The 16,312-nt window shown below is 50.5% G+C and overlaps 1 protein-coding gene across 1 annotated transcript; it reads right to left on the reverse strand.

The window, feature by feature from the left end:
- Positions 1 to 2,139: 2,139 nt before the first annotated feature.
- On the reverse strand, positions 2,140 to 14,564 carry MYDGF (myeloid derived growth factor). Its single transcript, XM_037165233.2, has 6 exons — positions 14,348 to 14,564; positions 13,324 to 13,374; positions 7,273 to 7,334; positions 5,426 to 5,507; positions 4,037 to 4,109; positions 2,140 to 2,719 (listed from the first exon to the last, which is right to left on the reverse strand). Exons 1-6 carry the CDS (start codon positions 14,522 to 14,524, stop codon positions 2,640 to 2,642), a joined length of 525 nt encoding a protein of 174 aa, XP_037021128.2. The 5' UTR covers positions 14,525 to 14,564; the 3' UTR covers positions 2,140 to 2,639.
- Between the last annotated feature and the right edge of the window lie 1,748 nt (positions 14,565 to 16,312).

Consider the following 16,312-nt stretch of genomic DNA (forward strand, 5'->3'; position numbering starts at 1 on the left):
AAGAGAAGAGAAGAAAAAAGAGAAGAAAAAAGAGAAGAAAAAAGAGAAGAAAAAAGAGAAGAAAAAAGAGAAGAAAAAAGAGAAGAAAAAAGAGAAGAAAAAAGAGAAGAAAAAAGAGAAGAAAAAAGAGAAGAAAAAAGAGAAGAAAAAAGAAAAGAAAGCACCTCAGCCCTAGCCAGTGTGGCTCACTTGCTTAGAGCATCATCCAATAAACTGAAAGGTCATGGGTTCGATACCCAGGCAGGACAAATGCCCAGGTTGCAGGTTCTGGGCCGATTGGGGCAGATGTGAGAGGCAGCTGATTGATGTTTCTCTCCTTCTCTCCCCCTCCCTTCCTGTCTCTGTCAATGGCATATCATCCACTGAGGATTAAAAGAAACAGCGCTTAGTCTCTAGCAGCCCCTTCTCTCTCCGGGAGGCAATCCCTGCTGGTTTTCACAGCCAGGTGGGAAAACGCCGGTGCCCACCTGCCCGATGGGAGGCTGTGATCCCTTGCTCCACAGGGAAGACCTCAGTGGCTGAGATGTTCCTTCTTAAATGCTGCACATGGGTGTGGGACTCGCCCATTCCTCATCTCTGTCCTTCCTACTGGTCTCAACATGGCTTCTTTATGTCCTTAGCAATAGAGGTTGTGTTCAGCTGGGCTTCAGGTGGTTCTCAACAACAGCTCTCCTGGGATTTACTTGTAATTCTGTTGTGGCCATGGGAGGTGAGTAGTGTCTCCTATTCTGCCATCTTGATCAGACGGTTCACCAGTTTTGCCTTTTAAATAGACGTTGCAGGTCAATGTCATGCGCATCCGTGGCTCCTGCTGAGGTTTGATTTCTGTTATTCCGGTGTGACAACGGTCTAGCGCAGTGGCAGCTTGGCTCCTGCTTGCCAGACTGGGGTTTAGTTCAGCTTCTCCTCACGAGAGGTGCTGGTGCTGGGGTGGCTTTGTTCTTTAAGGTGCCTGAAAGCTACATAAAGATGCAGGCATGAGCCACACAGGGGCAGGAGGAAGCTCCATTTGTCCAGGGGTGCCCTCCTGTGACCTGGCACACCACATCCACTGTTTTGCATCCTTGGTGACACCCAGGAATTTGCTAGTGGTGATCTGGACTGAATGTGGAAAAACCCCTTTCCCTTCTGCTGACACCTCAGGGCTCAGGGTCTCACTGCCCAGTGTGGCAGGAGGTCCTGGGGGATCATCTCTTGGGTTGGCTGTGCTCACCAGGCCTTGAGGCCGGACCTTCTTAGTTGAGTGACCTTCCCTGTGAACGTGTACAGCCTTCAGAACTTCTCTCATGAGGGGGCAGGACATGTGGCTTAGAAGTTAAGGCTGGCTGGGTCTGTCCCCTGAATGTCTTTGGGGCCCAAGGTCCCTCTTCAACGGTTACCTGTTCTGAGAACAGTTCCTCTCCATACTCACGCACCTTGGCCTGAAACTGGCCTGACTGCACGGCCCGCTGAGGGTGCGGGCAGGTGAGAGCCTCCCTCTGCGCCCTGCAGGTGTGACTCCAGCAGGAGCCCAGCTGCCGTCAGGCTGGCCCGAGGTGAGTGAAAGGCAGAGAGACCCCCATGGACCCAACACGGCGATTTCAGTCAGGAAGGGCCCCACTTTGCAGCCGCACGGTATTTCCCCCTTGTTTGCTGTTTGCTCTTGAAGACTCAGCCAGGGGGCGGACTCCCTGCCCCCACACTGCTGGGAGGCCGAGCGCCTCTGAGTGGCTGGGGCATTTTGGGGTTTCATTCGTTTGCTTGTGGGCGTTTTTCGTTTTCTTGTTTTTTTAAATCACTGTACTGCAACCTGGCTTTTAACAACTAAGGAAAGCAGTCAGCAGGTCAGAAGAGGTCTGCCCCAGAGCACTCAGCCTCCCCCAGCGCCACCAGGGGGGACGAGCTGGACATGGCGGGGTCTCCCACGTGTTCAGGGAGTCGCAGTGCTGGCCCCATAGGGGCTGGCTCCTGTGGTGCTGGCTCCCGGCTACCTGCCCCAGTACCTGCTGCTTTTGTACCTGCAGAAAAGTTGTGCCTAAAGACTCCACAGGTCCTGGGGGACACAGCCCACCTGTTTCCACCAGAGAAGTAGGGGCAGCCAGACCCCGCTGTAGTCCCTGGGCCCAGCCAGGGGGGCACCAGCACCAGACGCCCGGTCTATGTGGTTCTTTGTCAATTTATTTCTTTAGATACAAAAGATTTCATTTCTTCCCAGTTAGTCTGTAGGATGGTCTCCTGGGGAAACTGTGAGAAAACAGTCAGCTTGCGGTCAGAGGGCAGCGGGACCACTCTTCCTGGAATGTCCGGGGCCTGGCCTGTGCCCAAGGGGAGACACTAGCTTCAGAAAAGCTGCGACCCATACCCTACCCCCGCCACCTTGTCTCTCCTGGTACAACCAGCAGCAGGACTTGGACCCACATTCTTAAGTTCAGAGGAGCGAGGGTGGAGGGGGTTGGGGGCAGGGCCCAGCAGGCCCAGCACCTCCTGGCCCTGGACTCTGTCCCAGGGCCCCGTCACCCTGTGGGCCCCTCCAGGCAGGGCAGTATCACCAGGGCAGAAATCCCTCAGCATCCTCTAGGAAAGCGGTAACGTGCCGGCCCTCACGGTGCACGGCCCCTTTGGTAGAGGTGAGGGAGAGCTGCCCTCTGGGGGGCTGCTGGTCACAGCTCACTGCGGGACGCCTTGGCCACGATCACCAGCTTGGACAGCTCGGACTTGAACGCCCCGGGCCTGTGGGACACTGCAAAAGAAGAAACGCGTGGCAGGGCCCTCGAGACCCCACAGGTGCTCCCGGCCAGTGTGAAGCCTGATGGGGTCGGGCAGAGCAGGCGCAAGGTCCCCAAAGTGGACCGCACCTAGCGAAGACCCGGCCCCAAAGTCTTCTGGGCGAGCGACAGGAGAGGTGCAGAGGCTGGCCGCCCTGTCCCGAGGGCAGTGCGAGTACACAGGGAAGCCCCCAGTGGGACGAACTGTGGTTGTCCCTGGTACACCGAGAATAAGTAGAGGTTGGAGCCAGCCTGTACCAACACTGGCGAGCTTGTTGAGGACTCCATGATGCTGTCACAGCAGGGTCAGGGAATCAGCAAACACCGTCTGCCACACCTGGCCAGACCCTGACTCCGTGTGAGCCTTGTCCTATGTGCCCTGGAGCTCAGCGTCTGCCCACAACCCAACACCCTCTGCCTTGACCTCTACTCTGAATGGTCCCCATCCCCTCAAGGGCCTGCAGGTGGGGCTCTACCCAGACCTCCCTTCTCCCTAAACACCCTGCCATGCCATCTCCTCCCCAGGGGTTCATGCTGGGTGACGTCCACAGCCACACGGGTTCCTTCACCTCATCTTTTCCTGAAACTCAGGGCCCTCGGGGCTTCCCCTCTCCTACCCAGCTAACCCCCAAGCCCACCATCCTGACCACCCGCTTGTTCCACCCACCTCTGGGGCTCCCCACCTCTTCCTGTTCAGCATCTGCCCTTCGTGGCCGAACGTGGCTCAGAGGACTGGGCAGGGGGCTCTCAGGAACTCAGAAGGTCCCAATCTTGAAGCTGTGCCTGGTCACAGAGCCCAGGACAGTCAGGCTGCGCGGAGGTCATAGCCGTCCCACAGAGCACGAGGACGTTCTTATGCTCTCAGCTATCTACCAGGGGTTAGTACCGTGCAGCCCGCCACCCCTGAGCTAAGGACATTTTTTACATTTTTAAATAGCTTTAACAAAAACAAAGAAAATGGTATTTTGTGATACGGGAAAGTAATATGACATTCACATTTCCAAGTTTGTAAAGTGTTAAAGTTTTGTTAGGACATAGCCACACCCACTCACTGCTGTCAGGAATGGCCTTTGCCGGATGGGGGCAGGCTGAACAGTTTCGACAGAGGCCATTCGCCCCACCAGACCGAAAATGTTCACTGTAGAGCCAGTTCTGGGAACCGCCCGCAGGCGCCTGGCCGGCGGCCGCATGCACGCTGCAGCAGTGCCCGCCACACGCAGGCCCGATGGCCTGCTGCTGCCCCGCCCCCACGTCCCCCTCGGCTTCCCTGTCCACAGTCCCTCGTTACCCACCTGCCGTTTTGCTCACTTCAAATTCTTCATTTTTCAGGGGAACATCACTCTCTCTTTCAAATGCAGCTTTAGACTGAAAGGAAAAAAGTGGAAACTTTGCTAATTAAGAACAAATAGGATTTGATTTGCTTTCCCAAAAGGCACAGACTAGAGCCTCGCTCTTTTGCTGGAAAGCCGGGTGACGCTCGTTTGAGCACACAAGGGGACTCAGAAGTGGCTCGTGACTCCACTTAAGAGATTGGCAACTGGTTTGAAAGTTCGTGCCTTCACTGCAGATCCTAGGATGAAGGTATTTGATTCATTTTCTTTAATTTATGGAAATGGGACAAGCACAACAGCCTCATGAATATATGAGTATAATTTTTAAAAATCAGAATTGTGTCTCTCTCACAGCAGCTAAAATAATAGTTTTAAAGTGAGAAGAGACCCTGGGGAGTAATTAGATCAAAGCTGTGACAGGCTGATGTGTCACCGGGAGCAGCCGTGTCCAGTTATGCAACGAACCTCCCCCCAGGAGCTGCTGTGAAGGCTTCTTGTGCAGGTGATAAAAATACCTCCTGAACTGATCCTTCTTCTCGACAACCTGGCTGGGCCTGACTCGACCACTGGGAAGGGCCTTCAGGGATGGCTTCCCTGCAGACATCCCACCCGGGGTGGCGGGGGCGGCTTGTGTCTCAGCGCCAGCCCTGCCTGCCAGCCTGCCTGGCCAACCCCTGTGACAGAAGCCAATTCCTGGCACTAAGTCTCTGAATGCCTTTCTCCTACTGGCTCTGTTTCTTCATTAAACATGGCCTGACAGTGGTTTTCACACTTTTGACCCTGATGCGGAATCGGTGGGCTCTGCAGAGTGGCCAGCCTCTGGCAGGGCTGCAGGGATGAAGAAGTGCAGAAGAAGGCGCTGTGTGGGCCGAGAACCTCAGGCCCTTGAGACCAAGGGATGTGGACCTCCACACACAAACCAGTGAGCCACACCGCCGGCCCCTCGGGGCCACTGCCACCCTCACTGCCCGTGTTCCTGTCCCAGGGCTGAATGCCGGGCCTCCGCGCCCTCTAGCTCCCTGTTGGTGTTTCCAAGGGGGGCACTGGCAGGAGACTGACAGACAGCAGGAGAGGGCGTCAGGGTGTGCACCTCCTGCTCTGCCTACCTTCTGGGTTTCTAGGGGTCAGCAGGGCCCTCTGGGCACTGCCACTGCCTCTCCCCCTGCACCTCCAGACCTGGGGGTCTGCAATATCCCGTGTCCTTCCCTGCACTTCCTTGCACTTGCAGGACAGGTGGCACAGGCAGGGTCTGGCCCTATCCTCATCTTGCCCGTCCCTTCTGGGGTCTGAAAGGCGCTGTCCACAGGGGACACCCCAGGCAGCCACCCCGATGCACAGGGTGATACTCACGTAAGCCATGCCGTACTCAATCTCACCACCGCGCACCTCTGCCTTGAACTGTGTGAAGTACAGGTAGGACTTGCCCTGGGGCCTGCAGAGAAAGGTGGGGTCAGGGGTCGGTCCAGGGCCAGGTGTTTCCAAAGCACTGATGACTGGGAAGTACTGAAGGACCCTTGACATCACCACCTCTTTCTGTCTGTTGCCAGACATTTTTCTGGCTTTTTACTGACGAGCCTCTTTCCCCTTCTGGGGGAAGCTGTTCTAGGGCAGGGACCCTCATGCTGGTCCACTGAATGCTTGTTATCGAGTGCCAGTGACATCCACGTATGACAGTGGGGCCGCAGCAACATGCTAAAGGCTGAGAAGTACATGAGTTAACTAGGAAGGGGAGGGGGAAGGCTGGCAGGGCCGCAAAAATGGTGGCTGCAAAGCTCCCTCACAGGTGCAAGTGGGGACACTTACGGGACATGAGGTCAGTGTGGCCAGAGCAGAGAGGAGCCTAAAGAGGTGGACTGGTGACAGCAAGGGGATAATGATGTCTGCAGTATGAAAAGCTCCAATTGGCCACGTGTGTAAAGCTAACAGCAATAGGGGTGGGAGTAGAAAAGGCAGCAGAGAGGCCAGGGAGGAGGCTGTGGGGTGGGGGCGTGGCACCCAGAGAGCCTCCCCGATTCTCTAAGCCTCTGTGTGGACAGAGGGTGGGTGGGCATCTGAAAGCTGGACCGTGGCTGAGCAGGTGTCTGGAGATGAGTGAGGACTTGGGCCTGCGTGGCTGGCCGGGGTGTATGCCCCCGGAGGGCTGGTGTTCACACGCCCCGTAAGAGGCGGTGACCTGCGCGCTGCAGAATACAGCCCTGTAACAAGCCTTCCCTGTAGAGAGCACCCTGGGCTCCTTTCTTTGGGATGCTTCTCTCTGAGGCCAGGGGAGGTGACACAGGCAGGGTCTGGCCTGATGAAGAGTAGGGCCCCTTGCCCCTGGGGAAGTCCAGCAGAAGGACAAGAATCCTCGCAACAGCACCCAGTTAACACCTGCAGTTTGTGTGGCACTGAGTGGGAGACTGTGGGGCGGTACCTGCAGGCATGATTGAAACACGCCGTATGTCCTTACTGTATGCCTGAAACCTGTGTAATTTAATGAACCAATGTCACCCCAATCAATACAAAACAAAAAATGTGTTGTGTCGTTTAATTAATGTCGAGTGCCTGCTCTCCCACTGTGTCCAGGGTCTGTCTCCTGGGTGGACCCTGGCCCCCCGGGGGTGGGGCCACAGCTTGGACTTTTCCTGTCGAGCATCCAACATATGGTCAAGAAATTGGTGCTGTTTGGGGCGACATACTCTAGGCAGAGGAGCCCAGGGGAGAAGGGACACAATTCCATGCAGCGCCATCACCCTCCTCCCCACCCAGAGCCACACTCCCTCGCCTTCGCCCCTTCCTAGGCTCACCATTCCCACATCAAGTGGATGCCAGCAGCGGGGTTACAAGACGGCTAAACAGGGCATCAGTCCCTGGTGGGGAGACTGTGTCCACGAACCATGAACGTGACTGAGGGTGATAGTCGCAGAAGAGCACCTGTGGGCCTGGCCCCACTCCCTGGCGCCCTGGCCACCACTTGGACTGCACCTCCCCAGGCCCCATGGCCTCCTCTAAGCCTCAGTGTCGAGAGCTCCCCGGGGAGCCCTCTGGCCCTCGCCAACTCCCAGCACAATGTGGCACTCCCTCTGTGTGCCCCTCCAGGGCCACACAGCATGCTCTGGTCTGTCTGCGCCCCTCAGAGCAGCCGTGCACTCACCCCCAGCAGCCTGAGCCAAGGCAACTGCCCCCAGGAGACCCCACCGCTGGGACCCACAGCTCACCTCCAGATGGTGCAAGTGAAGTGCTGGTGGTCTTCGCTGGTCCCCAGACTCATCTGCCACTTCTAGAGAGAGGAGAGAGACATGGGTCAGTCCGGACACGCTCTGACAGCCTCAGGTTTACTTCTAGTTCTGCAAGGTGAGCAGCCCTTTCCTGGGCCCCCAGGGACCACCACACTGTCAGTGCCCTTGTGTGAAGCTACAATTGTGGGTACATGTCATTTTACATTTGACCAGACCCAAAAAATAAGTGCACACAAGAGTGAACCCTAATGTATGAATCTGGGGTGACAATGATGTGTCAGTGTGGGCCCACTGACGGTAAGAAATGTCCCCTTCTGGGGGGGGGAGCTGTTGACGATGGGCGGCCTATGTATGTGGAGAGGGGCGAGGGGGTATATCAGAATTTCTACGCCTTCTGCTCAATTTTGCTGTGAACCTAAAACTGCTCTAAAAAATGTCTGTTAAGAAAAATAAAAACAAAAAGAAAAGGAAAGACAGTGCACTCCTGCCTGCTTGCAGAGCATGAAGAAGTACTAGGAAAAGACACAACACCTCAGTAACCATGGTTACCAGCTGGACGTGGGCAGGAACTGGACAAGTAGAAGGCCCTGTCACCTTTTACAGGTTCTTCTTTTTCAACAATGTATATGTATTAGCTTGTTTAAAATTAAAATTTTAGAAATAAAAGAATGAATGAAAAAATTTTTAAGTAGTTCCAAAACACACCACTACTAGTATATTCTGATTTCCATGGGCTCTGAGAAACAGTCAAATGGAAAACCCACTGTTACCTTCCAGGCTGCCTAAGGCACTTGCACAGTTTGTCAGTAAAAGTAGTTTACAGTGCCCCCCAAAAGTAATGATGAGCTCCCATAACTGGTCCAGCATCGAGGCTTTTTCATTATGGAAACAAGGCGGTTTTTATGTTAATTATCATGGGAGTGAATGGGCACTTAGAGCCTTTTGCCTGCAGCACGGATGCAGGAGCCAATTACTGGCTTACACACACTGTACAATTCACCCCATTAAACTGCAATCAAAAGTCAGGTCCAAGATGGTGCTGGAGGTGGACACTGAGCTTGCTCCCTCCCAAGAACAGAAGAAATGTTTAGAGGACATCCTTCTGAGAGACAACTGTGAGCTAAGTAAACAGCTTCTGCACAACGAGCGTGAGAAACCAGAGAGAAGGATGAGAGAGCTGTCTGAGAGTTGAGGACCCCAGGGAGCACCCTTGCTTGTTTCCCCCGCTTGTGCAGATAGAGCGAGAGCTCCGTCCAGGTTCTTTGGTCAAACTGCAGGGTGCTGTTGCTGGTCCTCAGCCAGTTCCAGCTACGGCCAGCAGGAACAGACAGATGCCATAGCGTGTATACAAGGGGCCCCCGCCCCGAGATCGATGCTGTGGTACAGCAGGGTGCCACTTCACGCATCCACTGGGCTGCTGTGTGTATGTGGAGCCCCCAACCTGGGAAGAGTGAACAGAAAGTTGCAGCACCTGCCTACAGGGCTACCCTGTCCAGGGAAAGTACAGAGATGGTGAATTGCTACTGCGTGTTCACAGGGGGCTTCTCCACCTGATGAAAACAAGGAATTGGCAAAATGCTGCAGTACCTGCGCACAGGGATGCCCCATGGAGAGAGAGTGGGGCACGGCTGTGCCAGTGTGCTCACACGTGGCTGCGCACGCACACCAGGCTGCCCCACAGGGACAAAGGGTGGAGGTAATAGGGCACTGAGACAAACACACAGAGCAGTCTTGCTAGGACCCTGCTCTGCCAACAGACAAACAAGGCAGGCAAAGTGCACAGCCAGCAGTCCCGCCCACACCAGCCTGCCTCACCCAGAACCCACTGCTACAGGCCAGGTGACGCACCAGGCACCACACGTGACGCACCAGGCACCACACGTAATGCCCCAACCACCACTGGCTTGCTGAGGCCACCCATCACACAGCTTACACAGGGACCACTTTTTAAAGACTGGAGAGCCTATTCCACCCACCTCATAGGAATAAACACAGAAAGTCAAACAAAATGGGCAAAGGAATATGCCCCAAATGAAAAAACAAACGAAATACAGAGAAAAACCCTAATGACATGGAGAGAAGCGGCCTAATAAAGACTCTGAACAGCCCTGGCCGGGTTGCTCAGCTGGTCAGCTTCGTCCTGATACGCCAGGCTGCAGGCTCACCTTCAGTCGGGACACACGGGAGGTGCCCAGTGAAGCATCAGTAAGTGGGACAACACACTGGTGTCTCTCTCTCTCTCTCTCTCTACCCTCCCTCCCCAAGATCAATCAATTAAAAGAATGAAAGTCACTTGAATGTATCTATATATAAATAGACAATCATAATGCTCAATGAACTTGAGAGTAGCACCAAGGAATTCAGAGAGCACTTGGACAGGGACAGAAGACACAGTAAAGCACCAATCGGAGACGCAGAACACAATAACTGAGAGGAAGAACACGTTGGAAGGAATCGACATCAGATTAGTTAACACAGAGAAACAAATTAGTGACATGAAGACCGAATACTGGAAATCACACAAGCTGAACAGCAAAATGAAAAAAAAAATTTTTTTAAACTGAGGAAAGGCCCTGACCAGTGACCAGTGCAGCTCAGTTGGCTGGGTACTGTCCCGCCAAGTGAAAGGTCGCTGGTTGGATTGTCGGTCAGGGCACAGGCCTGGGTTGCAGGTTGGGGCGTGTACAAGAGGTAAATGATCAACGTGTCTCTCACATCAATGATCTGAGCTGGTTTTTTGAAAGAATTAATAAAATAGACAAGCCTTTAGGAAAGACCAATCAAGAAAAAAAGAGAACACAAAATCAGAAATGAAAGAGGAGAAGTTAAAACCAACACCACAGAAATAAAGAATCATGAAAAAATATATAAACACTTATATGCCAATAACTGAATAATATAGAAGAAATGGTAAATTTTTTGAAACATACAACTTTCTAAGACTAACCGGGAAGAACAGAGAATCTGAACAGACCAATTACTAGCAATGAAATTGAAGCAGTAATCAAAAAACTCCCAACAAACAAAAGCTCAGGACCAGAGGGTTTCACAAGTGAATTCTTCCACACAGTTCAAGAAAAATTAGTACTTAACTTTCTCAAACTATTCAAAAAAATTGAAGAGGAAGGAATGCTTCGAAACTCATTCTAAAAGCCCAGCAGTACCATGACATAAAACCTGACAAGAATACTACCAAAAAAAAAAAAATTACAGACCAGTATCCCTGAAGAGCATAGAAGCCAAAACTCTCAACAAAACACTAGTAAGCTGATTTCAACAGTACAGTAAAAGGATTATACACCTTGATCAAATTAGATTTATACCAAGGATGCAAGGCTGGTTAAACATCTACACAACAATGAATAGATTCATCACAGCAGCAAAACCAAGGATAACAATCATATAATTATTTCAGTAGATGCAGAAAAAGCATTTGACAAAATTCAACATCCATTTATGATAAAAACTCTCAACAAAGTAGGTACAGAAGAAACTTGCCTCAACATGACAGGGGCCATGTATGACGAGCCCACAGCGAGCGTCGTGCTCAGTGGTGAAGAACGGAAAGCTCCTCCACTAAGAGGAGGAGCAAGGCAAGTGCCCATTCTCACCACTACTATTCAACACAGTGTTAGGAGTCCCAGCCACAGCAATCGGCCGAGGAAAACAAGGCATCCAAACTGGAAAGGAGGAAGTGAAACTGTCGCTGTTTGCAGATGGATAATACTATATATAGAAAACATTAAAGAATCGACCAAAAGTGATTTAATAAAGAATTCAGTAAAGTAACAGGGTACGAAATTAATATGCAGAAATCCACTGTGTTCCTGGACACTAATAACAATCAATCAAAAGGAGAAATTAGGAAAACGATCCCAGTCACAGTCGCATCAAAAAGAATAAAATACCTAGGAATAAATACCCAAGACAGTAAAAGACCTCTACTCCAGAAATTAAAAGACATTGAGGAGAAAAACTGAAGAAGATCCAGATTAAATGGAAGCATATACTGTGCTCATGGATTGAAAGGAGTAAATCATTAAAATGCCCATACTATGCAAAGCAATCTACAGATTTAATGCAATCCCTATCAAAATACAAATAACATCCATCTCAGAACTAGAATAAATAATCCTAAAATTTATACGGAACCACAAGACCACAAATAGCCAAAGCAATCATGAGAAAGAACAAAATTGTAGGTATCATGCTCCCTGATTTCAAGCTATATTGCAAAGCTATAAAAATTAAAACAACAGCCCTGGCTGGTGTGGCTCAGTAGACTGAGCACCGGCCTGAGAACCAGGGGGTTGCCTGTCCCATTTCCAGCCCAGGGCACATGCCTGGGTTGAGGGCAAGGTCCCCAGTAAGGGGCGCGTGACAGGCAACCACACACTGATGTTTCTCTCCCTCTCATCCCCATTTTGAAAATAAATAAATAAAAATCTTAAAAAATCAAAACAACACGGTACCGACACAAAAAAGACATATAGGTCAATGGAACAGAACAACCCAGAAATAAACCATGCCTAAATGTTCCATTAATCTACAACAAAGGAGGCAAGAACATTCAATGGAGTAATGATAATCTATTCACTAAATGGTGATGGGTCCTGGCTCGTGTGGCTCAGTGCAATGAGCACTGTCTGCAAACTAAAAGGTCACCAGTTAGATTCCCAGTCCAAACACATGCAACTGGATCAGATCCCCAATCAGTGGCACCTTAGAAGCAACCAATCGATGTTTTTCTCCCACTCTTTTCCCTTCCTCTTGTTTAAAACAATCAATAAATAATACTTTTTACATTAAAAGTATAACTCTAGAAAGTAATAACAATACTCATATACAAAATAATACCCTGGAATGCGATAGTCAGTATTGTTTCTAAGTATAAAATTTTTTTTTTAAATGAAAGATTTTTTTCCTGAAAGTTTGGGTCACAAACATGGGTGAGCATTATACATGGGAGCACATTATACTCAGCAAAATATGGTATTCAGCACTTCAGACGAATGAAATCTTGCCATTCGCAACAACACAGTTGTACCAAGAGTGTGATGATACGTGAAATAAGCCAGAAAGAGAAAGACAAATATCATATGATTTCATTTACATGTGGACTCTAATGAACCAAATGGGGATACAAAACAAAACAGAAACAGATCTATGGACAGAGAATGAGCTGATGGTTTCCAAAGGGGAAGGGATGGGGTAGTTGGGGAAAAAAGCCTGGGCAGGGCAGGGCGGGGCTGGGTCCTTTGCTGTTCCACAAGTAAAATCAAGGTGTTGGTCAGACTGTGTTCCCAGCGGAGTTGGGGGCTTCTTCCCATTCTAGGGGTGGTGGCAGAATCCTTTCTTTGTGGTTGTAGGACTGAAGCCCTTGTTTCCTTGATGCCAGCAGGGGCCACTCTCACCACCTAAAGGCCACCTGCACGTCTAGTCACATGGTTCCCTCAAACCAGGCAAAGGTGCAACGCACCCTTCTGGTGCTTGAAATCTCTCTTACTTCCTCTTCTGCAACCAGCTGGGGAAAACTTCCAGCAAGGAAATGAGGACCTCAGCCCTATATCATAAGGAATTGAATCCTGCCGACAAACTGATGGGAGCCCATTCTGGCCAACAACTTGATTTTGATTTTGGTTTATGAAGATCCACCTGAGCTGCCAGGACTTCTGACCCCCAGAACTGAGAGCTGATAAATGGGTGCTGTTTTAAGCTGCTATGTTTGTGGTGATTTGTTCGGCAGCACAGAAAACAAATACAACACATCTAACAGAGGCTCATGGGAATAGCAGATTCACATCTCACATCCTTTCGTCTGTTCAGACATGTGTTTACTCTGTGAAATTGAGTGGAACACACCCTCACTATTTAACTTTAGCACTCTCGCTTTTATTGGTTAAGTGAGAATAATTCAATGAGTGTAAGTTAATCGAAGCACAACTCTCCCCACTCACTGTCCCTGGAGAGCATCTCTGTATGGCAGCAGATACTGTCATACTAAATTACATGGAATTTTGAACAACTCACCTCATTGGTCCCTCCTTGAGAAGCATAGGTGAATATACAGGTATATTTGTCCTAGAAAATGGAATGGGGAAAAAAAAAGGCTTGGTAGGAGGTAATACTTAGGACTTAAGGTGCAGGGTCTCAGGATGTCTTTCTAAGAACCAGAATCAAGAAAATCCTGCTTTTGAACATCTGCACTAAAGGGGAAGGAGGCAGATACCTCTGGCAGATGTCCCTGGAAGTGTCCCTATGAGGCATCCCAGTGGCTGCCAACCTAGAATTCCCCTGCCTGCCTCCCTACTGGTGAGCTCCTGGGTCAGGACAAACAACCCATGTGGCTTCTGAGAAATAAAGAACAGGAAGGAGGTCAGACCCCTGCTAGCACCCACCCCTCCAGGAGACAGGGCTTTGGGACACCGAGGAGAACACCCGGGGGCCCAATTCTGCACTGAAGGCAGGTGCAAGCCTTTCTGAACCTCTATTCCCTCATCTGCAAGAGAGGCCTAACGTATAAAGCATTCAGCACAATACCCCGCTGTTAAGTTAATACTCATAGGTAGCAACAATGATAAAAGAGAATGGAAGAGGCAGCGACTTCTTTCGTCTAGGCAAAGAAGGGCCTGGCCTCACACTACAGTGAAATAGACCCGGAACTTGTGCAATAGAAGGAACAATGTCCACTTCCTCCCTCGTCAGAGCCGCAACACGACCAACCTTCTTCTGCGGGACACGGAGGGGACCTGGAGGCGCGTAGCCGTCAGTCTCCAACCCCCCTCTCCCCACCTCTGTGTTGGCCCTGCCCTCCAATGTCTGGGAACTCGCCTGGGTCTGGGGGATAGGGCTCCTTGGGCATGCTGGGCATGTGAGAGGAGACAGGGACTGGGGTTAGTGACCCAGCTCTCTCAAAGTCGCCAGCCTCCAAGTCGGCACCCATCCTCAAGCCCCGCTCCCGACGTCGGAGCTCCCTCCTCTGGCAGAATCCCCTCCACAGGTCCCGTCCCCGCGGGCATTTTGCTCAAGCCTCCAGCTCAGCGGCGTCAGTTACCCCAGGGCCCACGTTCTGGGAGAAGGTGTGCACAACGCCACCGGGCCGCACGTCAAACGCCACCGTCGTGGGCTCGGACACCGCTTCTGCTGGCCTCAGCGCCACGGCCGCCAGAAGCAGCGTGGCCCACAAGCTTCCACAACCGCCACCGTCCCTCCTCCAGCTGGGCGCCGCCATGTTGGAATCGGGTCCGTGAGCCAAACAGCGGAGCTATAAGGACGCGTTGGGCGTTCCCCCGAAGGCCACGTCAGCGCCGGGGGACCATGTGACCGGGCGCGCCCCGCCCCGTCATCGGGGCGGGGTTTGGAAGTCCACGCAGCGGCCGTGGGGTAGATGTTTTTGATTCTGTTGTCTGTTAGTATGTGATTGACTGTTCAGCTCTTACAGTTAGTAAATGTACAAGGAATGAGGGAAATAAAAGATCGCCACTAAAATTCAAGTTAATAAGTATAGACAGTATGAGGGAAATGGAAGATGACCATTGGGCAAACACCTCGTGGTCGTTGCAGGCAAATTCCATCTATTAATGGTGCTAAAAATTGGTGATGGAAAAGGTATGGTTAGAAACAGGATATTTGCATAGTGTCAAAGAATTTTCTCCCCCCAAGATACTTATTAATTACGAGAAAAAGGTGATTTTACGGTGGAGACCACCATAGCCCAATGGTCAAAGTTAACGTCACCCCAGGACACACTGAGAACACACACCTTCTCAGTGGCTCCTCTGAAACTCCTGTCCAAAGTGCTTGACCTCAAGCTAATCATAAGAAATTGTTATTTCAAAATAAAAAATCAATAAAGTATCCTCAACTCAAGGGGTTGCCAGGAGGTTTAACTGAGGGAAATGCAGGCAAAAATTCTAAATTCTAGTTATTACTAGTATTAGATACCAATGAAGAAATTACAGGTTTTCAATTACAGAAGGAAAAAAAATTTTTTTGGTCAAAAATTGCTTCAGATTTCAAAAAAATATCAATAGCCATGTCTGGGTTGTCCAAAATTAAGCTGTTTTTCCTAGTCCTTCCTGACTTGAAAGAACAGAGCTCAGAGAGAAAATGTCACGGGTAAACCCTCAGCCAGGCTGTATTCCACTCCTTATGGAACTCAAAGCTCAACTCCCAACACGCCCCGGGAAACACACACAGAAGATGAAGGTTCAGCGTCAGGGAAGTCAGGAGGCTCCTGCAGAAGGCTGACTGCTCCCCAGATCATCTTAATTCCAGAATTGTTTTGGCCGCAGCAGCCTGTCCTTAATGGGGACACCTGCTTGTGGTTAAGTAACTTCCTCCTAGCAGCTGCTTTGGACTCACTGGCAATTGGCCCCATAACCTGGACCACTGTCCCGTTTCTTTGGCGTTTCACGCAGCACGACTCCATTCCTGTCTTGCCTATTGTCAGCCCGTGTCTGACCTTCAGCCTGTCACTGTGAAGAATCCAGTTAGTGGCCCAGAGCTGTTGCTAACAAGACACTGCATTTCGATCGTGAGTTGTTTGGGTCTCCTACTGAAGAGGGGTAGGTTTATTTTATTTTATTTAATATTTTATTTGTGTGTGTGTTGAGAAGAAGAGCCCTAAGCCTCTTTTTTTTTTCCTAAAAAAAAAAAATCATACTGAACGAATTAAAAGAAAAAGCCATCGTTCCAAAGATCCTGCTTTCTAATCCAGCAGTCCTAAAAACAAAAACAACAACAACAATAAAAACTGATGACACAAACATTATGGACTTCCTATGTAAGGACACCATAAACAGGGTCAATGTGGATATAAGGGGACTGCACCCAGCTCCTTGTGGTGAATAAACATTTCTGTGTTGTGATTGTGGTGAAGGTTACAGGAATCTGCTCAGATGACAAAGTGGAAGAGAACTACACACACAGAGAAATGAATGCATGCGAAAGCTGATACCATGAGAATAAGGTTTAGAGTCTAGTTAATTGCATTGCCCTGCCAGTTTCCTGGGCTGAC

Source organism: Artibeus jamaicensis, unplaced genomic scaffold, assembly GCF_021234435.1.
Source record: "Artibeus jamaicensis isolate MK-2021 breed Jamaican fruit bat unplaced genomic scaffold, CSHL_Jam_final scaffold_537, whole genome shotgun sequence".
Taxonomy (NCBI): Eukaryota; Metazoa; Chordata; class Mammalia; order Chiroptera; family Phyllostomidae; genus Artibeus; species Artibeus jamaicensis.

Bases quoted from the DNA above. Each gene is read 5' to 3' on its own strand.
- MYDGF (XM_037165233.2), bottom strand. From the start codon at position 14,524: ATGGCGGCGCCCAGCTGGAGGAGGGACGGTGGCGGTTGTGGAAGCTTG. The intron at 4,110-5,425 runs GTGAGTATCACC...TTTTCCTTTCAG, and splicing joins TTGAGTACGGCATGGCTTAC to TCTAAAGCTGCATTTGAAAG. The intron at 2,720-4,036 runs GTGGGTAACGAG...CTTCTTTTGCAG, and splicing joins TGAAGTGAGCAAAACGGCAG to TGTCCCACAGGCCCGGGGCG.